This window comes from Eriocheir sinensis, chromosome 10, assembly GCF_024679095.1.
Source record: "Eriocheir sinensis breed Jianghai 21 chromosome 10, ASM2467909v1, whole genome shotgun sequence".
Classification (NCBI taxonomy): domain Eukaryota; kingdom Metazoa; phylum Arthropoda; class Malacostraca; order Decapoda; family Varunidae; genus Eriocheir; species Eriocheir sinensis.
The window spans coordinates 9,719,220-9,742,780 of NC_066518.1; the positions used below are offsets into that span (position 1 = coordinate 9,719,220).

Consider the following 23,561-nt stretch of genomic DNA (forward strand, 5'->3'; position numbering starts at 1 on the left):
GTTTGCTTTTTAAACCCCGTGTGGAATGGTAATGCGCGAGTCACGGGAAACAGAGTGAAAGATTAATGAAAGCTGGCTACTGAAGGTTAAACACACTCACGAACACACACGCACACATACGCATACACACGCGCGCGCACACACAGACACAGACAGATACACACATACACATACACACAGATAAAGAAAACAAACAAGGAAAGGAAAAAAAAGAAGGAAGGAAAGTACATAGAAGGAAAGAAAAATAAAGGAAAGAAAAAGGACTAAAAGAATGAAGGAAAGAAAGAAAGAAGAAAGGAAGGAAGGAAGGAAGGAAGGAAGAGAGCGAGAGAGAGAGAGAGAGAGAGAGAGAGAGAGAGAGAGAGAGAGAGAGAGAGAGAGAGAGACCATTGACTTTCCCTTTATCATCACCTCCGAGTTTTCTCCTCTTCTTCTTTTTCGCATTGTTCCCAGTCATTGTTATTATTATTGTTTTCATTCACCTCTCTCTCTCTCTCTCTCTCTCTCTCTCTCTCTCATCATTTTACCTTTATTAGACTCTTCTCTCTTCCTCTTTCCCTTCCCTCCCCCTCTATTTATTGCATTACTTCTTCTCCGTGATTTCGTTTTGGTCTTTATCATCGTCCTTTCTTTATCCGCCGTCCCTTCAATCCTCGTCCATTAGCTCTCTCTTTCCCTTTTTTTCACTAATCTTTACGATATTATCCCTTTGTGCAATTCCTCGTATCCATCCTTATCAGTAATCTATTTCCTCCTCCTCCTCTTCCTCCTCCTCCTGTTTGGGTATCTTCTCTTTCCTCCTCCTTCTCCTCCTCCCTCCTCCTTCGTTTTCTTTCTCTTACTGTCGCTTATCATTCCTTTCTTTCCTCCTCTCTCCCTCTCTCTCTCTCTCATTCATTTTAAATAGCCACTTACTCTTTTTTCCTTGCTCCTCTTCTCCTCCTCCTCTTCCTTCTCTTGTTCTTGCTCTTTCTCCTGCTTCTGATCCTGCTCCTGTTCCTGTTCCTGTTTTTGCGCCTCCTCCTCCTCTTCCCCCTTTTCGTCCTCCATCCACTCAATCTCTTCCTCCATCTCCTCCTACTCCTCCTCCTCCTCCTCCTCCTCGTATTTCCTGTATCCCTGCTAACATCCTTTCATCTAAACTTTTCCTTATTATAATGACATCTTCCAGACACGGCTGAGAGGCTGGAGGCGCCGCAGCCCGCCCGCTGATGGAAATTATAGCGAGAAGGGATTTTTTGGACAGGGTGACTACCTGACCGGAGGGAGAGAGGAGAGGAGAGAGGAGGGGAAGGGAGTGGAAAGAAGTGGAAGGGTGTGGAGCGGAGAGGTGGGGAAAGGAGGAAGAAGAATGATCGAGGGACGAGAGTGATGGAGAGAAAAGGGATAAGTAATGGAAGTGCTGGGAGATGAAGGGAACTGGAGGGAGGGAGAGAGCGAGGTAGGGAGGGAAAGAGGTGAGGAAGAGGGAGGGAGGGGAAGGAGTTAGTCTGGGAAAAGAGAGGAAAGTAATAAAAAGACCATAACTTGCTCGAGAATCCCAAAGAATGTTAAATACCGGAGGGAAAATGAAAAATGAAATGGTTTGAGAAATGATGAGAGAAAGGAAGACTGCTGTAAAAGGCTTTCGAGGGAGTTTTGTTTATTTTTTCGCTTTTTTGTTTCCCGAATACATGAGTGAACTTGGGTAGTTTTTTGTATTATTGTTATTGTTATTCTTATTCTTAGTATCATTCTTACTCGTATTGTTATTTTCATCCTTATTCTTAGTATCATTCTTACTCGTATTATTATTTTCATTCTTATTCTTAGTATCATTCTTACTCGTATTGTTATTTTCATTCTTATTCTTAGTATCATTCTTACTCGTATTGTTATTTTCATTCTTATTCTTAGTATCATTCTTACTCGTATTGTTATTTTCATTCTTATTCTTAGTATCTTTATTAACACTATTTTCATCAAGGCATCGATTGTGTTTTATATGAATTTATTGTCTTTTCTAATGCACTATCTTTTACGAACTTGTATTTTATCGCATCCTTTTGTATTATTTATTACACAGACTTACAATTCATGCGGTGCTCTCTTTTTCCTTTTTTTTTTTTCCTCACTAAACTTTGCTGCCTCGAATCCTTGTGTTTCTTTTCCTTGGGGTTCCAGAGTCCATTTATCATATTTCTCTCTCTCTCTCTCTCTCTCTCTCTCTCTCTCTCTCTCTCTCTCTCTCTCGCACACGCACACACGCACACACACACCTCCCACAATACCTTGACTTCCTCGGGCGCGGAGAGGAGGAGGAGGAGGAAGAGGAGGAGGAGGAAGGAGAATAAGGGGACAGGAGGGAACCTTTTAGCAGTAAATTCCAAGTTGGCGATGTTTTGAGCGAGCTAGTGAAATGTGGACGGACGGTGCCTTAGAGTTTGTTCCGGCTCCAACGACACCGCCACCGCTCACTGGGGGCGTGTGGCGCGGGGTGTGTGCAGAGGTGACGTTGTTCCAGGTGATACGGGTTATTGGATGAGAGAGAGAGAGAGAGAGAGAGAGAGAGAGAGAGAGAGAGAGAGAGAGAGAGAGAGAGAGAAGGAGGAAGAGATAGAGGGAGAGTAAGAAAGAAAAGACACAAACAAAAAGAAAGAAAGAAAGAATGATAGAAAGAAATAGTAAGAAAGTGCGAACATAATAAAAATTAATTTCAGAACATGACAAAATTAAGGAAGAATTAGAAAAAGGAGTAATGGCAAAATTGGAAGAAAAAGTAGTTAGGTAGATTTGTGTGTACAATGCAAAAACAAAACAAAAAAAAAAGGATAGGGAAGAAATCATTGTATTCCCTAAAATATCTACTGTATAATAGAATAAGGAATGTTTTAAATCAGGCCTTTTGTTATTTTTTGCAACGCTATTCTCTGTGTGCCTGCAATCTAAGCTCACTAATTAATCTCCTCCGTCTTACTTGCCACTCCTTCACCTTGCAATGTTTCTCAGGTAATCTAGGAACTCTTTATTCTCACCTGGGCGCTGTTTCAAAGGCCGCGTCGCAAATCCTTCAGTTTTTGGAATGTTAATTGAAAAGGCGGTAGTGACATTTTTCTCGCACATGTTTAGTAATTTTCTGCTTTTCTGTGTAAAGCTGAATATTAATGTGTGTTTTTTCTCTTCTCGTTGCAGGTATGTAGCTGTGGAATGCGGTGTTTAGGTGGTGACGTGTACAGTGTTGCATCTGTGTGTCCCCTCGGCCCCTGTCTGCCTGCCGCTGTCTCCTGCCCCTGACCCCAAGGCCTCCCGTGCCCTCCTCTTGCCGCCTCCGTCTGTCTGCTTGACCTCTCGCCTTCCTGCCATCACTGACCTCTTTTACTCTTTCTCCTCCTTGCTCTGTTATCTGTTTTCTGGCCTCGTGTCTCGTCCCCACTCCCCGTTTCATACCCACTGACCCCTCCCGCCCTTGTATGTGTCCCCAAACACCAAGGCCCCTTTAGTCCGTGAGCTGCTTCGTCAGGCTTCCCAGTCGGCGGTTAGTGACCATTGGCCAGATTAAAAAGTCCTTTCTCTCAGAAGGCTTTTCAACCAGTATTAACTTCTTGGACAGACCCAGGCAGTCAATATTCCTTCAACATTTTCAATCATAAGTAATTGTACCTCCGATGCATCGTTCAGTGTTCCCCTCCCTCAGAGTCGCCGCTACCTCGTGTCCACCTCCTGGTTGATTCACAGACCCGCTAGTACAGCCGCAGAGTTTCAGCGGCACTGAGACCACCGCGAGTGCCAAAGAGAGGCTTAGGCTCTCCGCAAGCCTGACCCTCTTCCTCGCGTGTTTATCCAAGCCTCACCCTCTCCTTCCTTCTCAGCCCCCTGTCCCCCTCCCCTGACGTCCTCCTGACCCTTGCCTGCCCTCTTCCCGCCCTCCACCCTCCCAGTACCCACTCCCCGCCTGTCCGCCAGCCGTCCCCAGCACTCTGTCCACAAGAAGTTTGGCTAAAGTTAAATAAATTATTGATTAGCTAAGCAACCAAGTGCGTCCAGACTCGAGCCAACTTTCTTTATATACAAAAGTGTTCACGAGTGCAAACAGACATTTACGCAGAGTCGCCTAAAGCCACGAAGTGCATTTAAAATGTCAGCGGCAATGGTCGTAGCCCTCACATTGGCTTACTGGTGATCACTGAACTAACGTTCCCGTTGTGAGCAGCCGCTCCGCCGGACATGTAAAGCGGAGCGTTTGTTGACACAGTTAAGATACACAACAGGGAAACCAAGTCCATGTAAATTGGTGTGGTCACTACGCCTCTACGGCACGTTCACTCCGGTCACCCCTCAGCGGTAGCAGGGAGAAGTAGCGCCCAAATCAACTGTTGACGTTGATGCGCCACAGCTCAGAGCCTCAGGCCGTGGCGCTGCCCGTACCCGTTACCCCACTACTCCATTAACCGTTAGCTACATTGACCCTACATCCCTTCCTCCACTCAGTCCCCTTGTCCTTCAGTCAACATCTGTTTCCCATCCCCTGACCCGCCCATCCCAGAGGCCTAGCTTCAGTTTCTGCTGCCTTTCCGATCTCTTCTCTGTGTCTCTCTTCCACTTCTGCCCGCCTCCTCCCTTCGTTGTGTGTCCGTGAGCCCTTCACCGGTACCCTGTGGTGGTCGGGCTGGGCTCCTCCGGGCTCGTGCCACGGGTGGGCGGGCGTGGTACGGCCCCCACCGCAGCACATCCGTGTGCAGCAGCCACAGGCGGCAGCCGGCCAGCAGCAGCAGCAGCAGTGGCAGCCGGCCTGGCACACTCCGCAGCTGTCCTGTGGCGTAGTCCCGCCCTACACCACCACCATGGCCGCTCCATGTAAGGTTGTCAGTGTTGTGTGCATGGTGGCTCTTCCTCACCCCCTTCCCCTTCCCCCATCGCTTGTGACAGTCCTTATCCCGCACCCCTTGGCCCTCCCCCCGTGCCACCCCCTGCATGCCTCTCTGCACGCCCTGTAATAGTGCCAGTACTGAGCCGGTGATGTGTTGTGCTGCTTTTGTGCGCTGAGACACGGCCCGCACTACGCGGGGCTTTGTTGATCCTCTCCGGGCGGGGCGGGGAGGGGCGAGGCGGCGCGCGGCGGGATCAGGCTGAGCTAAGCCGGGACGCCCCGAGGCACACCTCCAACACAATTCAGGGCCGCATATCCCTGCTTCTAGTCGCCTCGCCGTCAGTTGCATAGGCGTTATCTTGTCCTGGATATCTCCTTTAGCGCTCGTCTTCAGCCTCCGCCCCGCCTCGCCCCGCAAGACCCGCCCCGCCCCGCCCCGCCCCTGCCTCCCTCCCCAGCCGTGTTCCTTGAACCATCTCTTTTTCGCTCCTCCGTAAGCTAAGTGACTGCAGCCTCGCCCGCCTGCCTCCCCCGCCGCCGGTGAGTACTTTATCCCTCATCTCGCTGCCTCTTTCTCTTTTCTCTCACGTCATTTTGTACACCACATGGATCCCCTGCATCTCTTCCAGTACTACATAATTTTGCCTTTATCCCCACGCAGGTGCTCGGCAAGGATCGGACAAAGAATGTATTACGGTCTATGCCATTCATGCCTAGTCATTAGAACTCGAACGCCATCTAGTTTTCGGAAAGGAAATTGTGTATCTCCAGTAACGCCTCTAACGGGCACTTGCAGGCTGGCGAGAAGGCCGCGTGGGTCAGTAACTCGCGGCTTTATTGTCCTGTGATTCTTGTCGGCGTGCGCAGAGGAGGATCAGCCGGGCACAGACGTCGGTGCTGCGGCGGCCGTGTGCTGTGGCGAGGCTGTGTTTGCGATATTTGTGGGACGTTGTGTGGTGGTTCTCCCCGCCTGCCGCCGCCTGCCTCCATCCCTGACCGGTCGGGGGAGAGGGCCGGGGACAGGGGCGGGGCTGTTTGTTAGGGATTTCGTTGAGGGACTTTGGGTGGGCATGGGTGTGTTTCTTTTTTATCTATTTAACTTTATTGTTAAGTAACAGTTTAATCAACCACAGCGTTTTTTTTTGTTTTTTATGTTAGGGACTTTTGTGACCTTTTAATATTTGATTGAAAAATGAAATATAGCATTTTACAATATCTTCTACTACAACTGTAACTTCAACTACTACAGGTGTTACTACTACTACTACTACTACTACTACTACTACTACTACTACTATTAATAATAAAAAATATACTTCAAAAACTAATACAAAACATAAAAAAAAAAAAATATCCGGCCTTTTTCTCGTCTTTGCCTCGCCGTTTCTGTCTTTGAAGTTAACAGAGTTTCCATTTTTTCCTTTACTTTGTGGTCGGTAAGAGTATGTTGGCTGAGCCCTTGAGTCTCTCGCTCCGTAGTAACATTCGAGAGTTTGTGAGGAGACACGTGGTTAGCAGTCGAGTGTGTGGCAGAGAATAGCCTTTAAAGTCTATCTCAGTGCGTCATAGTGAATGCTCTGATAAGACTCTTGAATGTCGTGTTGAATCCCCTCCGTGTGGCGTCCCGAGGTTCTTGGCTGTGGCATCGAGTAGCCTTATGGTAATTTGAGTGCCTTGTCAGTGTGTTCCAGTCTCGTTGTATTTTCTGGAGTGTCAAGACATTTCCGGAGCCTTATGGTAATTTGAGTGCCTTGTCAGTGTGTTCCAGAGTCTCGTTGTATTTTCTGGAGTGTCAAGACATTTCCGGAGCTGAATGTGATGATGTTTCTCGGGATTCTCATTTGTTCTATTGGTGGGATTAGTTGTAAGAGTAGGCGTGATGGCGTAGTGTTTAATACGTTTGACTCACCCACTGATTTGAACGTTCATGTATTCTTTTTTTTTTTTTTACAGTGAAGTCAATTATTCCTTATTTTGAACATTGAGTAGCAATGACTTAGCAAAAAATGACTTGCTTTTGGCCGCCTCTTGTGATTCTTTTATGGGAGCAGCGATTAGCGGGCTTTTTTTTTATTGTGTTTTTTTGTGCCCTTGAGCTGCCTCCTTTGTTGTAAAAAAAAAAAAAAAAGGTTTGACTATGATTATTTTTCTTGGTATTTACTAATGTTCTCTTGATAAAAATAGTATAGTTGGGATGGCTTAGTTGTTTTTTTTTTTCCCACTCAGCCACTGGTCTATCTGTTAATATCTGGGACCGTCTTCCTTTGTCTGTTTTCCTCCTGCCTACGACTTAGAAGCTTTCAAGAGGGGAATAGAAGAATCGTGATGGCATATTTTTCATACATATTAATCAGTCATAGGCCTAGCTGGTACACTCTGGGACAGCCTTCCTTAGTCTGAATTTCCTCCTGCCAACGACTTAAACACTTTCAAAACGGAATATCAATACACCTCTCCATTCAATTTTCACCCTCTTTCGACTACTCTATCAACTACGTATTTGCGGTAGCGGTGACAGCGGACTTTTTTTGTTTTCTCTTTCGTTTTGCACTTGAGTTGTTATGTTTGCAGTAAGAAAAATCCGCCTCACCATATCGTTACCTTCGTAAACAAACCGCCTAAGTCATTATTTTCTACTTTACAGGAAATCATAAAAGAACTCTCATTATCTCATTTTGGCGTATGAGCTAGACAGAAATGAAAAGGCCAATTCTAGAACACTCAAACCCTGAAGGACGAAGGCAACTATACAGAAATGGGCGTCACATGTTGAAAAATTGATGCAAACAAAAACCTGGAAGTCGCTGAAAAAATGGCTTAGGCGATTAGTTTATGAGGGTGACGATATGTAGGCCGGTATTGTAAGACACACTCGCTTCTCATATCAACTATTTCTAAAGGTCAAAGAGGGGATCAATCGGGTTCTAATGAGTGTTTCTTTAGATTCACGGTACAGAAGAAGGGTCAGACTACCACTAGGGTCATAAAACTACTCCTGGAAATGTCCCAAACTCCTATGAAAGCCTTATCAAATATGTGTTCTTGGACGACGAAATGTTTAGTAATACGGCCCGTAGTGTTGCCTCATTTACCATTGTGTTGCGCTGTGTTGCCGCCTTGCCTCTTCTTACGCCGTTTGTCTTGGCGATGTTAGTCACCAAAAAACGTACGGGGATGCATTCCAGCGACTTTCTTGTGCCCTCCACGCGGTGTTTCCTTCACTATAAATTGCAGCTTATCTTCTAACTTCCGCCATAACTCTCCGCCGTTTTTTTTTTTCTTGTATGTCTCCGAGTCTTATTTTCACATCACTCGTAACTAGTTTATGAGCTCAGGTAAAAAGGAGAGCAATGGTGAGTGTAATTGTGGCGTTGGATAACGGATTGCGCCGTTGTTTAGATCGGTTACCCTCCATGACAGTCGAAGGGTAAGGGAAAGGGAAGGAAAGAGGGAGGATGAGAGAGAAAACAGAGGAGGGAGGCAAAGAGAAGAGGAGAGAAAGAAGAAAAGAGAGAGGAGGAAAAGCAAAAGTGAGAATGGGAGGGCAGACAGAAAGGAGAAAAGGGGAAGAAAAAAAGGAGGCTGGGAGGGAAGATAGAGGAGGAGGAGGAGGAGAGGAGGTGAGAAAGGGAAAGGGAGGGAGGATATAGAGAGGAAGAGAGGATGCAAAAAGGAGGAAGGCAGGGAAAACAGAGAGGAGGAGGTTAGACAAAATAGAGGAGGAGGGAAGACAGCCAGGGAGGAGGAGAGGAGGAGGAGAGGAGGTGAGAAAGGGTAAGGGAGGGAGGATATAGAGAGGAAGAGAGGATGCAAAAAGGAGGAAGGGAGGGAAAACAGAGAGGAGGAGGTTAGACAAAATAGAGGAGGAGGGAAGACAGCCAGGGAGGAGGAGAGGAGGAAAGAAAGAAAGAGAGGGAGAAGGAATAGAATGCCTTAACACAGAACTAGTCGCCCTTTAATTCTGTTACTCCTGTTTGGTATTTATTTAGAACTTCGTGCAGGTCTGTTAGTTTGAGACTCCGAGGCAAGACTTTTTTTCTCCCTCCTTCCACCACCACGTTAACTTCAGACTCGCAGAGGGAAACAGTTCAACGTTGTACCCTCGCTTCACCCAATTTACATGACGTGCGATTCTTCTGTACACGGGACGCCAAACATGGACTTCACTGTAACAAAATCCGTCCCAGCCAAGCTCCACTACGTCCATTGAATCTACATGCACTGTCATTTTTTTTTGCGCTCACCGTGGAACTCAATATAGCAAGCTTTTACCATAGAACAGACATATACTTCATGCAGCGTGGCATACTTACTTGTATATTATTCGTATATAGTAATGAACTGCATAAAAAAAATAATCTCCTTTTTTGTGACCGTGACAAAATATACTTATAAAAGCAAAATATCGGTATTTCAAGAGCGCTACTTACACACATACACGCGCATATATACGTATAACCCCACATACATACATTCACACACACTCACATGAACCCCTCCCACCCCCCTACCCACCTACACACACTAACGCACTCACTCTCCCCACACACACACACACATACCCCCCCTATACAAACAGACACATGTACCCCTTCCCCCCCCACATACACACTAACGCACTCGCTCCCCCCCCCCCACACACACATACCCCACCCCCCTATACAAATAGACACATATACCCCTTCCCCCCCCCACACACTAATGCTCTCCCCCCCCCCCCCAACACACAATTACAAACACCAACACTAACCCCTTCCCACCCCCACAAATACCAACGCACTTACTCCCAACCCACACATTTACCCCCCTCCCACACATACCCTCTCCCCCCTTCCATCCCCAAACACGCACTAACGCACTGACTCACTCACACACACACTTCTGGACTCAGCTCAGGGCTTCCCAAACTGCGTGTAAGAGAACTTTGGGGCAACAGCTGAACAAAGCAAACAGTGGGTGGGCGGGAGGAGGAGGGCGTGCCTGCGGGAAGGACGAGAGAGAGAGAGAGAGAGAGAGAGAGAGAGGGAGAGGGAGGGAGCAACGTGGCCACTATCACTTTGCCTCGGTGTTCCTAATGCACTCCCAACTGTGTAATTTGTCGTGAAGGAGGAAGTTGGAGGAGGAGAGAAGGAGGGAAGTAAGGTAGGAGAAGCAGGAAGTTGGAGGGAGAGAAGGACGTGTGGAGGTACGTGAAAGGAGGGAAGAGAAAAAATAGAGAGTTCAAAACCGGTGAGGGAAAATGGGAAGAAGAGGGAGAAGGTGACAGAGGAAGCTGGAGGAGGAGAGATGGAGGGAAGTAAGGTAGGAGCAGGAAGCCGGAGGGAGAGAGATACGTGTGGAGGAAGGTGAAAGGAGGGAAGGGAAAAAATGGAGAGGTCAAAGCCGGCAAATAAAAGTGAGAAAAGGGAGAGAAAGTAGGAAAGGTCGTAGAGTAGGAAAGAAGGAAGGAAGGAAGAATGAGCAAGAGAAAGAAGAGAGGAAAGAAAGAAAGGAGGGGTAAGGGAGAGTGGTCGTAGGTAGGTGGATAGGGAGAGAAGGTCGTGGTGGTGGGGAGACGTGCGAAGGGAGGAAAGGTGGAATGGGTCGTGTGGAATGTGGGTGGAATTGCTGCTGTTATGCCGGTCCACAGGGCAATGATACACTCTGGGGAATTGAGGGAGAGAGGGAGTGGAAGAGGACGGAGGAGGGAGTAGGGGGAAGAGGAAGAGGAGAGGGGGAGGAGGAGGAGGGAGAAGAAGAGGAAGGGGAGTAGATGTGGAAGGGAGAAGAGGAGGAGGAAGGGGAGGAAGGCATGGCAATCACTCCTGTGTGTGTGTGTGTGTGTGTGTGTGTGTGTGTGTGTGTGTGTGTGTTTTAGCGTGTTCTTCAGTAGTAAAACACAAGCACACACACACACACACACGGATAATTAATGACTATTAGGAAGAAACTGACGTCCTCACCAGGGAGATGCCAATTTAGCGCCGCGTGTAGTACAGGAAAAATGGTTCTCTCTCCCTCTCTTTCTCTCCCTCCCTCCCACCCTCCCTCTCACCCTCCCTCCCACCTTCCCTCCCTCCCAGCATGAGTTAATTAGTCAGTTCATTACGCCTGTTACCTGATTATGACTCAACACATGTGCTTTCGTTCCCTGTTTGTGTGTGTGTGTGTGTGTGTGTGTGTGTGTGTGTGTGTGTGTGTGTGTGTGTGTGTGTGTGAAACTTACGTAGAAGATATTGCATCTGAACAATAGGAAACTTATATCAGTGTAAAAGAGAGAGAGAGAGAGAGAGAGAGAGAGAGAGAGAGAGAGAGAGAGAGAGAGAGAGAGAGAGAGAGAGAGAGAGAGAGAGAGAGAGAGAGAGAGAGAGAGATTGCAACAAACCAGCACTTAAAATACCCAAAACATCTCCGCTAAAAATAAAATAAAACAAAAAAAAATAATAATGCCCATCATTACCAATATAAACTCAACTTCACTTCGACATAAGTAAAGAAAACAATAAAAAAAGACGTACCTCTAATTTTCTTAAAGCCCCTTCTATGTCAGTCTAATATGTCTTCCTACCCACCCATGTCTACGTACCCACTTATATCTACTTAACCACCTATGTCTTAATACCCACATATGTCAATCTACCCAACTATCTCTACCTACCCTCTACCAGACTACCACCTACCAGTCCACCCACCCAAAACCCACCCACCCAACTTCACCCAACTACCCATCTAACAACCCGCCCACGAAACCAGCCACCGACCCAACCTCATTCAACCAGACACCCTCCCAACCCTACCCAACCACCTAACCACCCAACCACCTAACCACCCACCCACCCGACCACCTAACTACCCACCTAACCAGCCCCAGCCGACGTGCGTTATACCTCGCTCACCAAGTAAAACGAAAAATTCAACAACTTCCCGCAGAGTTTTCCACATCTTCGACTTTTCGCTGCGTCGAGGTTCTTTGTTGGGCGGAAACTTGGGTCTGTTATCTCTCCGTGTGCTCACTCGCAGGCGGGAGACGAGGCATGAAGTTGTGAAGTCATCAGGTGCTTAGGTCCGCAGGCTCGTTCGTTCTGCTGGTGGTGGTGGGGGGATAGGTGTGGGGTATAAGGGGTAGGGGGGGTAGGGAGGCTGTGGTGGTGGTGGTGGTGGTTGTGGAGCTTCTGCCTTGAAATAATTGTTCTTCCCTTTCTTTCTTCTTTTCTTTTTGTTCTTCATCTTTTTCATTCTTTTCTTCCTCTTTTTTTTCCCTTTAACTCATTCCCCTTCTCCTCCTCATTCATCACCATCATCCTCATTACTATCATCATTACCATCATCATCTTGCTCTTTTTTTATTAATGCTAAGGCTTATTACATTCATCTATTATTTCGTTTTGGTGTTTTAGATGTTGAAAATGATGTTGTAAGTCCCCTATCCACAGATTTAAAACCTAACCTCATTTTTCTAACATATACTCTCATTAACATCAACCTTGGCACTATGTTTGTTTGTTCTTCATCGCTTTCAAAACTAAGAGCAAAAAATATATATAACGTCAAAAACAAAATAAGAAAAAAAGAAATAAAGACCAAATGATAAACAAACAGCCGGTCAAATTGAATATATCTCCCTTGCGTACAAATAGCGCTCAAGAAGATCCGGGGCTCGATTCCGTTATTAGTCTGGATCGACAAAACGCGGGAGGCGAGTATTGGCTGATCCTTCCCATTACTGCCGCGCGCGTCGGGAAGGCAGGTGAGAAGTGACGCCTTGCTCCATCATTAGCGAGAGTATTATGCAGCTCGGAATAAACATAGACGCTGAATATATAGCTGATCTGATTCCTCTTCCCACGAATACCGAATGACTAGTATTATGACATTTATACAGCTTTCAGTCACGAGTTTATGATACAAGTTTTAAGCCGGCATCCATTTATAGCTTATAGTGATGTATCGTTCTCCATATTATTTGTTGCATCTCCTCGTTTGCCTTCAAGTAACTTATCTAGATTTTCGTGGGTTATAATCTTCACCATTTCGACGCCCAAGCACACATATTTGACAAGGCTTCCGTTGGAGTTTTGCGCATTTCCAGTGGTAGTGTTATGACCCCGGTGGTAATTTTTCCCTTCTTCTGTACCACGAACCTAAAAACACATTTGACAAGACTTTCGTTGGAGTTTTGAGCATTTCCATGGATAGTTTTATGACCTTGATGATAATTTGACCCTTCCTCTGTACCACGAACCTAAAAACGAATTTGACAAGACTTTCGTTGGAGTTTTGAGCATTTCCATGGATAGTTTTATGACCTTGATGATAATTTGACCCTTTCTCTGTACCATAAACCTAAAAAATCACTCATTAGAATCTGACTGATCTCCTTTTCGGCCTCTGGAAATAACTGATGTGAGAGGCGTTAGCGTCTGAGAATACCGACCCATTAATTTTGTCTTTGGAATAATAATGACACTTGATTTTGTAGCCCAGGTTGAAAAGGTTAATTCCACCAGGCATTGTAGGCGTCCATTTATCAGTAGTGTTAATAATCTTCACTTGGCGCAGCATCCGGACGTTCATCTCTCGCCCGCCGCGCCATTGGTCCCCAGAGTGTGACCCGGGATGCATTGGCCATAAATTGTATTAAAACGTTTAGCCTCCTCTACGTTTTTACCCTCATATCTCTCCCTCGCAGGCCAGCCGCGACCTTGATGGCTGAGTAATGCCTGGCTGCCGAAGAATTGTGAGGCGACGGGAGACTGTGGCGATAGTGGTGATGGTGGTGGTGGTGGGGGTAGTGGTAGTGGCGATAATGAGAGGGATATTGATGCTTATTGTGGTGGTGGTGGTGATGGGAGGAAGAGAATGAAAAGGAACGTGCAGATTGTAACTTAGGTGTGGTTGTGGTGGTGGTGATCCTGGTAAAAGTTTGGACTGATAGCACGAAAATTAAAGTGGAAAAGAAGAGGAAAGAAATGGAAAAGAAAGGTGCAAACGGTTCTGAAGTTCGGTGAGGTGGAGATGACATTGGTGGTGGTGGTGGTGTAGACGTTACTGATGGGGGTACAGGGGAGGATGGTAGGACGAGAATGAAAAGAAAACGAAAACGAAAATGAAATGAAAGAAAGACATAAACAGCAATGAAGGTTAGGGGATGATATTAGGAGTGGTGCTGACGAAAGTAGGGATGCTGATGGTAATGGAGATGCTGACAAAAAAATACGAAAATGAAAACGAAATATAAAAGGTGCAAACAATAAAGAGATGAAATGGTGATGATATTAATGGTAGTATTAGTGGTAGTGGATGGTAATGGAGATGATGATGGTACGAGGAGAATGGCAAAAATACGAATAGAAAATGAAATAGTATAAAAGGTGCAAACAGTAAAGAGATAAAATGGCGATGATATTAATGGTAGTAGTAGTGGCAGTGGTAGTAGTATAGTGATGTTGATGGTAGTGGAGATGCTGATGGTACGAGGAGAATGACAAAAATATACAAAAATTAAAACGAAATAAAAAAAAGTGCAAACAGTAAAGAGATGAAATGGTGGATATCAATGGTAGTGGTAGTGGTAGTGGTATAGTGATGCTGATGGTAGTGGAGATGCAGATGGTACGAGGAGGAGGAGGAGGAGGAGGATGCCGGAGTGTCAGGAGGAGAGAGCGAGTGAAAAGAGGGATGCGTCTAATTGCATTAATGGATTCCGGGCCGTGGCTTCCGAACCGTATCGTAAAATATTTCCTGAGTGATGCGCGGCGCGGGGCGGACGCTGAGGAAGAGTATGTGTAGTGATGATGATGATGATGATGATGATGATGATGATGGCAGGAAGTCCGACTGTGTTAAGAAAAGGGAGTGAAAAAGGAACGGAGAGAGTGTGTAACTAATGTACGGTAATGGTTGTAGTGGTAGTAGTAGTAGTAGCGTGAGTTGTAGTAGTGTGTATTGGAATAGTACTAATAGCTGGTGTTTAGTGATAACGATGATGACGACGATGATTAAGGCAAACGAAAAAGATATATGGACAGCTTCTAATGATCTAATGACTGTGATATATATCTTAGTTGAGCCGATGATGATGATTAAGTGTAAGGCAAACGGAAAAAAAAATAGTGGATAGCTTCTAATGACTACAATATACAACCTGGTCGATCCTTCTGAAGTCAATTAGGCATCGTTCTAATTAGGCATCGTTCTCTTAATGGGTAATGAACGGAGATGCAGTAGCCGTGGGTGAAGCGATTTTTGATAATGGCGTTGATGCTATGTTTGGGGATGAATGTAAACTTCAAGAAGAGAAGGATAAGAGGTACAAGCTTGAAATTTATCCACCAAGTGCGTTTCCTAGTAACATGAAAGCAGTAGCCGTGGGTGAAGCGATTTTTTATAATGGTGTTGATGCTATGTTTGGTGGTGGATGTAAGCTTAAAGGAGAGAAAAATAAAGGGTACAAGCTTGAAATTTATCCACCAAATGCGTTTCCTAGTAACATGAAAGCAGTAGCCGTGGGTGAAGCGATTTTTTATAATGGTGTTGATGCAATGTTGGGGGTGGATGTAGGCTAAAGGGAGAGAAAAATAAAGGGTACAAGCTTGAAATTTATCCACCAAATGCGTTTCCTAGTAACATGAAAGCAGTAGCCGTGGGTGAAGCGATTTTTTATAATGGTGTTGATGCTATGTTGGAGATGGATGTCAGCTTAAAGGAGGGTACAAGCTTGAAATTTATCCACCAAGTGCGCTTCTTAGTAAAATTAAAGCACTGTGTAAGACTACCTCTCTACGTATCCTAAATCCTATCTACCTATACCACCTAAAAAGTCTCCAATACATAAACCTGAACAAGCGAGCCAAGCGTGCAGGTATTAGCGAGGCGGCCCGGGCAGGTGAGAGCGGCGCGTCCAGGTGTTCGCAGCGAGGGGGGGTCAAGCAGGCGGGTCCGGGGGCTTTTAGTTCACGCCGCCCACCTCCTAATTCAGGTGTATCCGCCCGCAGGTGAGCCGCGCCGGAGGTCGTATATCGCGGCGGGATGCAGTTCGGTGTGTGCACGGGGGGGAAGGGGGGGGGGGGGGGGACGCACGGCCATGGCAGGGGCGGAATTTCCCAAGGTTTCAGGGATACGTTTACTTATTTTTCTGTTTCTCTCCTTATTTTATTTTCTGAGACGTGGTTGGTTGGTTGGTTTGGTATTGGTGGTTGTGGTGGTGGTGGTGGAGGTGGGGGGTGGAATGAAGTGTTGTAGGTGGTGATGGAGTTGGTAGTGGAAGTGGGAGAAGGAAGGAGAGAAAACAGGAGAAGGAAAGGGGATGGAGATAGAAGGTGGAGTGAGGTAGCGTAGGTGGTGGTGTTGGTGGAGGTAGAGGATGGAATGTGGTGGTGTTGGTATAAATAGTGGAAGCAGTGGTGATGATGGTTGTGGTGGAAGACGTGGTAGTGAAGGAGACAGAAGGAGTGTGGTGGTGGTAGTTGTGGTGGTAGTGGAATTAGAAGTCGTGGTGGTCGTGGTGGAGATAGAGAGTGGAATGGTGTATAGGTGATGGTGGTGGTGGTAGTTGTGGTGGTAGTGGAATTAGAAGTCGTGCTGGTCGTGGTGGAGATAGAGTGGAATAGTGTATAGAAGGTGATGGTGGTGGTGATAGTTTGACCCGGGATGGTGGTGGCGGTTGTAGTGAAGGTCGTAGTGGTGCTAATATCTTCCCACGCTGGTTGTGGTTGTGGTGATAGGGTTCGTCGTGGAGCTAAAACCTTCCCAAACTCGTCATCTTCCTCAGGTCCTACATAACGACAACGACAAGGACGAGAGCGAGCGAGCGACGAGCATATTTTCTTTTACCCGGATAAGGATGGAAAGAGAGAGGAGAGGAAGTATATTTTACATAGGCGAAAAAAGAGGAACATTTGACGCTGACAGGGACTATTCTTTTCAAGGCGCGGGACCATATTTCTCCGCAGCCAAGAAGTTTATTTGACACAGACTCGAGGGCTTGGGAGGGAGGGGGGAAGGGGGAGGAGGTAGGGGGTGTATTTTTCACGGCTAGGAGGGGGTATAATAGCCACGCCGAGGGGAGAATGAAGGGAGAGGGGAGAGGGAGAAGGAGAGGGGAGATAATTCTGAGTAAAGGAGAGAGAGAGAGAGAGAGAGAGAGAGAGAGAGAGAGAGAGAGAGAGAGAGAGAGAGAGAGAGAGAGAGAGAGAGAGAGAGAGAGAGAGAGAGAGAGAGAGAGAGAGAGAGAGAGAGAGAGAGAGAGAGAGAGAGAGAAGCAACGAAGGTCAACTAACAATCAGATATTTTGGGGTCTTGTGATGGTCCAGATAGCCTGTGAATGTGGCTGCCCTACCTCCCCCTCCTCCTCCTCCTCCTCCTCCTCCTCCTCCTCCTCCTCCTCCATCTCTCCCCCTCCTCCTCGTCCTCCTCCTCCTCCCCTCCGACTGACAAATTGTGTGGCGGGAGGGTGAGAGGAAAAGAGAGAGAGAGAGGGGAGAGAGCGTGGGAGTGTAGGGGGATAAAGGATGAAAGAGAGAGAGAGAGAGAGAGAGAGAGAGAGAGAGAGAGAGAGAGAGAGAGAGAGAGAGAGAGAGAGAGAGAGAGAGAGAGAGAGAGAGAGAATAATGAGGAGCACGGGAGGACTGTAACAAAAAAAAATAAAGCGAGAGAGAGAGAGAGAGAGAGAGAGAGAGAGAGAGAGAGAGAGAGAGAGAGAGAGAGAGAGAGAGAGAGAGAGAGAGAGAGAGAGAGAGAGCAAGGGAAGAGTTAAGACAATGGAAAGAGGAAAAGGGGAGAGAGAGAGTGAAAGAGAGAGAGAGAGAGGGAGAACAAAGGGAAGAGTGGAGAGAAACGAAGGAAATTGGAAGGCTAAAGGAGAATGAATGAAGGCAATGCAAGGGGCGGCGTAAGAGTTTAGAGTCAACCAATTCTGATAAACGTAATGATGACTAAAATGTTTGGAGGAAAGGGTGAGGAAGTTAACTGCAAGGAAGGAGGAAGAGGAGGAGGAGGAGGAGAGCGAGAGAGAATTAGGAGGAGGAGGAGGCGGTGAAAGAAGAGGAGGAAGAGGACGAAAAACGGCGAAAAAGAGGAAAAGGAGGAAGAGGACGAGGAGAAGGAGAAACAGGCGATGAAAAATGAATTAAAAAAAAACGAGGAAGAGGAAAAGGAGTTAAGAGGCGGCGAAAAAAAAAGAGGAAGGAAAGGACGAAGAGGAGAAGGAGAAGGAGGAAGAGGCGGTGGAAAGAGAAGAGGAAGAGGCGGCGAAAAAAAAGGAAGAAAAGGCCGAAGAAAAGGAAAAGGAGAAGGAGGAAGAGACGGTAGAAAGAGAAGAGGAAGAGAAGGAGAAAGCGGAGAAGGCGGTGTAAAAAGAAATGGAAGAAAAGGACAAAGAACAGGAAGAGGAGAAGGAGGAAAAGGCCATGAAAAAGAAAGAGGAAGAGGAGGACGAGCAAGAGGAAGAGGAGGAGAAGGAAGAAGAATGGAAGGTAACAAGAAAAGACGACCGGGAACGAGAGAGAATAGAAATAATAATAGCTTGTGTTTGAGACGAATGAGAAGAAGAAGAAAAAAAAGAAGAAGAAGAAGAAGATGAATGGTATATAGGTCAGGGCAATCCATAACACACTTTTAGCTCTCTAACAAAAGGGATGTGACTCATTACTCCATTAAAAGCAACATACGGGTTCAGGAGAGGTTGAGAAAAGGATCCAACTCTTCCTCCCCTCTCCCCTTCCTCCCTCCTCCTACTCCCCCTTCATGCCACTGCCCCAAGGAAATAATAATAAGAAAAAAAATATTAGCACAGTCACTCCTCCCCTGAAAGCCGACTCGGTGATATTTTGCGGAAGAATGAAATTTTGGGGGAAGGAAAAAAAATGTGTGCTTGTAACGTAGCTGAGACAAAGGAGAAGGAAGGAGGAGAAGGAGATGAAGAGAGAGGGTGGGATAAAAACGGAGGAAAGAAAGGGGAGATAAAAAAAGAAGAAAGATGAAAGAAGGAACGCGAAAAATTACAGGAGGAAGAAGATGAAGAGGAAAGGTGGAAAAAATGGAGGAAAGAAAAAGGAGATGAAAAAGAAGGGAGAAGGAAGGTTTGATAACGAAAAAAAAGTACAGGAGGAAAAGGATAACACGAAGAGGAAGAAAAATAAAGAGGAGATAAAGAAGGAAGGAAGGGAAAAAAAGTGTCAAGAAAAGAAAAAGAAATAAGAAAAGAAGGTACTCGAAAAAAACACAGAAAGAAAAGAAAAACATGAAGAGAAAAAAGAAGGAGGAAGAGATGAAGAAAGGAATCAAAGGAAAGAGAGAAAAAAGAGAATATAACAAAAAATGGAAAGAGAAATTGACATAAGAAGAGAAAAAGAAAGAGGAGGTAAAGATGAAAAGAAAAGAAGCAGAAAAAGAGGAAAACAAATAAAAGAGAGTACAAAGGGTGATTAAAGAGGTGGAAAAGAGAGAGAGAGAGAGAGAGAGAGAGAGAGAGAGAGAGAGAGAGAGAGAGAGAGAGAGAGAGAGAGAGAGAGAGAGAGAGAGAGAGAGAGAGAGAGAGAGAGAGAGAGAGAGAGAGAGAGAGAGAGAGAGAGAGACGATTTCTGTGATCAGCTGTTTGTGAAGACGTCTTTCCTCCCCCACTTCTTCCTCCTCCCCCTCCTCTTCCTCTTGCTCTTCATATTTTTCTTTCTTCTCCTGGCATCCTCCTCCTTCTCCCTCCAATGTCTTACTCTTCTCCTTATCGTGCCTCTAATATCTTACTTCTCTTTGTTCTTCTGCTCTTCTTGTCGTCCTCCTCATCTTCCTCTTCTTCCTACTCCTCGCCTTCCTTTCTGTCGCATCTTTTACCCTCCACTACTATTACTTCTTCATCTTTTTCTTCTTCCTCCTAGCGACCTCTACCTTCTCCCTCCAATATGTATCTTACTCCTTGTTCTTCTCCTCTTACGTCTCCCCCTCCTCCTCTTTCTCTTTTTCCTCCTTTTCCTTCTTCTAATGTATTTTTCCATCTCATTTCCCTTCTTCCTCCCCCTTTCCACATTCGTCCTCCTCCCCACATCCTCCTCCTTAATTCAATGTCTTCCTCCTCTCCCTCCTGCTTTCTAATGTCCCTCTTCTCCCTCCTCCTTCTCCTCCCCCGCCACACCACCTCCACCTCCACCTCTCCCCCTCTTTGCTTTCGCGTTGGTGGCGGTGAGGAGTGCTGAACAAACAGCGTGGAATTCCTATGCTGTGTTTGCTGTCCACCGGGATGATAAAACGCCCCTAATTTGTCCGCCGCACGAAAACCATCTCGCGGAAAAATCCTTTGCGACGCGCTCTGGCCGCGGGGCGTTTTGAGGCGAGGACTTCAGTGATGCGCTCTTTTTGTATCTTTTGTGAGGAGGAGGAGGAGGAGGTAGAGGTAGAGGAAGAGGTAGAGGAGGAGGCAGAAATAGCAGCAGAAGTAGAACACAAACAAGAACAAGAAGAAAAAGAAGATATAGAAGAGGAAGAGAAAGAGTCGAGAATCCGTATGTTTTGTATATGTGTAATGGAGGAGATGATTGGGTGTGGGGGGGGGTACAAAAGGGAGGAGACTGAAGACTTTTTGTTTGTTTATTTGTTTTTGTAGCTGTTTTGATGATATTGATGATGATTGATGATTGATGATTATATAGATGTTGCGTTCACCAAGCTACAAATCCCCAGAAGTGACGATACATATCATAGTATCGTTACCCCGTTTACACTTTATACTCAACATTGTGATTTCTTTGATTATGTACCAACCTAAAAAGGGACATAAAGCCAAGAAAAAGATTAATGGCATGGCGTCTACTTATTCGCAAGATATATTAGAGTTATATTCAAATCGTAGTGGTGTGGCAGATGGTCGGAGGCAGGAGGATGTAGAGGAACTGCTGAGGAAGGCCGTTGGTTGTTCTTGAGGGCAGGAAGCGAGTGAAATGGTAAGGAGAGGTATGGGAGAAGGGTTGGAAATTGTAGAAAGAAGCTCAGAGGTAAGAAGTGATGAGTTCAATGGTGGATAATAGATGACAGGCTGGGAAAGTTGGGGATAAAGAGAGAGAATGGTTTGGAAATGGTAGGAAGGACATAGAGCCTAAGTGGTAAGTGGTGAAGTGTTTGAAGGCTGAGTGATTGAAGGTAAGAGTTCAGGTGATGGGAAATGGGGGTGGAAGGGGGGAGTGGTGTTGCTTATAGGTAGGGGGGAGTAAGTATGGGAGAGGGGGCATCTGGATATCTGAGGGAGTGTGTTAGGTAAGAGTGGGGAGGGGTAAGGGCGGGATAGGGGGATATATGGAGGAGGGGGGCAGTTTTAAGTATGGGTAAGTTAGGGGGGAAGGGGGGTTGGTATGGGTGTGTGGGGGGGGTAAGGGTGGGCGTTGTGTGGGCGTGCAAGGATCGTATATCAACAGCAGGCGGGCTTGTGCATAATGGCGCCCTCCTTCTCTCCTTCCTCCTTCCTTTTCCTTCCTTCCTTCATTCCTTCCTCCCTGTCCGTCATTCCGTCCGTCTCTCTCTCTCTCTCTCTCTCTCTCTCTCTCTCCTTCTTAATTATCTACCTTCCTCTCTATCTATTCCTTTCATTCTTCCTTCCTTCCCATTTCTACGTTCACTTCTCTCAACGCACACAAAAAATGTTCATCCCTTTTCTATGTTCTTCCTTCACTCCTTCCCTCCTTTCTTCCCTTCCTCCTTCCTTACCTTGTTCCATCTCTCTTCCCTTATTATTCCCTCCCTCTCTTCCTCACCCTTCTATTATCTTCCTTCTTCTAGTTTTTCCTCTACTTCTTCCCCTTTCTCCTCCCTTTCTCCCTCCTTCCCCCGTTTCTTCTCTCTTGTCTGATTATTCCCTCCCTCTCTTCCTCACCCTTCTCATATCTTCCTCCTTCTCTCCCTCTCTCCCTCCTCCTCCTCTTCCTCCTCCTCCTCCTCCTCCTCCTCCTCCTCCTCCTCATCCTCATCTCAACCTGCTTCGCCTCATTCTCTCCGTGTTTTTTTTTCCTCATTCTTTGCTATTTCTTTTAGCTGCGTAATTTTCCTCTTATTTGACTTTTTTTCCTCACAAATTTCTCTCCTGTTTCGGATGGAGGGAGCGAGAAAAGAAGATGAAAATTATAAAGGAGATGAAGAGGGAAGGAGAGGAGGAGGAGGAGGAGGAAGAGGAGGAAGATGAAGAGGAAGGGGAAGGAGAGTATGGAGATGATGATAATGATGATGATGATGAGTATATTGAATGTAATGAAAAAAAACAAAAAAATAAAGGAAGAAAAGAAATATAATGACGACCCCGACGAGAGAGAGAGAGAGAGAGAGAGAGAGAGAGAGAGAGAGAGAGAGAGAGAGAGAGAGAGAGAGAGAGAGAGAGAGAGAGAGTACCAACACTTTCTTAACATTCTTCATCAACACCAACACCACCACCAACACCACACCTTGCCTTTCTCTACCTCCTCCTCCTCCTCCTCCAACTCCTCCTCCTCCTCCTCCTCCTTCTCCTCTTCCTTCTCCTCCTTAAATCTTTCCTCCTCCTTTATCACGACCACCATCACCACTGCCTCCTCTTTCCTTCCTCCTCCTCCTCCTCCTCCTCCTCCTCCTCCTCCTCCTCCTCCTCCTCCACTTTATATCTCCTTCCTCAGGTTCCCTTGAGCCCCACCACCCTCTTACGTTTCCCTTCCTTATTCCCTTCGCTCCGGCTCCACCCAACCTCCACCTCCTTGTCTTCCTCCTCCTCCTCCTCCTCCTCCTCCTCCTCCTCCTCCTCCTCCTCCTCCTCCTCTTCTTCTCCAGAAAGAAACAAACGTTCTCTCCAAAAGTAAACAATTGACTCATTTTCACCACCGAGAGAGAGAGAGAGAGAGAGAGAGAGAGAGAGAGAGAGAGAGAGAGAGAGAGAGAGAGAGAGAGAGAGAGAGAGAGAGAGAGAGAGAGAGAGAGAGAGAGAGAGAGATTTAAAGTCTTGCAGGTTTTGTTTTTTGTTTATTCTTGTTTGTGTAACTTGATATTATTGTTTTGTAATGCCTTCTTTTTCTTTTTCTTTTCTTTTTTTTATTATTGCTGCTTGTCTGTTCTATTAGCTCCTACTTGTATTTCCTTTCTTTTTCTTTCTATTACCTTTCTTTTTCCTTCTCGTATTCTTTTCTTTCATTATTTTTTCCCTTCCCATGGTTATGATACTTTCTCTTCTCGCTTTTATTTTCCACAAGTGAATTCTTACCAACTTATTCTATTTTCCTACCATTTTCTTTGTGTCTCAGACTTGTCGGACCCCTCACCTTTAGGCTTCGTCAGGTCAGGTCAGGTCAGGTCAGGCCAGAGTGCAGCCGGACATCGCTTCGTCTTTTCCTGCGTCAGTCATAAATTCTTGAGCGTGGGCTTGTTAGGCTGAGGCAGAGTTGGAGGGACGGAGTAGTGGGGATGAAGGGAGAGAGGTAGGCCAGGAAGGGAGAGACGGAGGGAGAGAGGAGAGAATATAGCTTGAAGGAAGGTGAGGGTGACGGAAGGAGAAGAAGGGAGGCAATGGATGGGTAGGAAAATTGGAAGGTAAGGAAAGAAGGGTCAGAGAGGGAGGGAGAAAGTCTTGAAGAAAAGTAATGATGGAGGAAGTGAAGAAGGTGAGTCAATGAATGGGTAGGAAGATTTGAAGGTAAGGGGAAATGGGTCAGGAAGAAAAATAGAGGAAAAAAAAGAGGAGACTGTAGCTTTTGTTGGGTGATGGAATGAAGAAATAGCGAGGGGAGGTGAAGGAGAGGGG

General features: G+C 46.2%; 1 protein-coding gene across 14 annotated transcripts in view; it reads left to right on the top strand.

Annotated features, from left to right (window-relative positions):
* Nucleotides 1–2,893: 2,893 nt before the first annotated feature.
* LOC126996566 (calmodulin-binding transcription activator 1-like) overlaps nt 2,894–23,561 on the top strand; it is a 222,642-nt gene continuing 201,974 nt past the window's right edge. For 3 of the 14 annotated variants that reach the window (XM_050857140.1, XM_050857152.1, XM_050857150.1), the window contains exon 1: nt 2,897–4,833. In XM_050857140.1, the coding sequence (XP_050713097.1) occupies nt 4,821–4,833 (13 nt within the window). In that variant the 5' untranslated portion in view covers nt 2,897–4,820. Of the gene's footprint in view, nt 4,834–23,561 lie in introns of all 14 variants that reach the window. The other 11 variants (XM_050857144.1, XM_050857143.1, XM_050857141.1 and 8 more) reach the window with 5 other exon arrangements.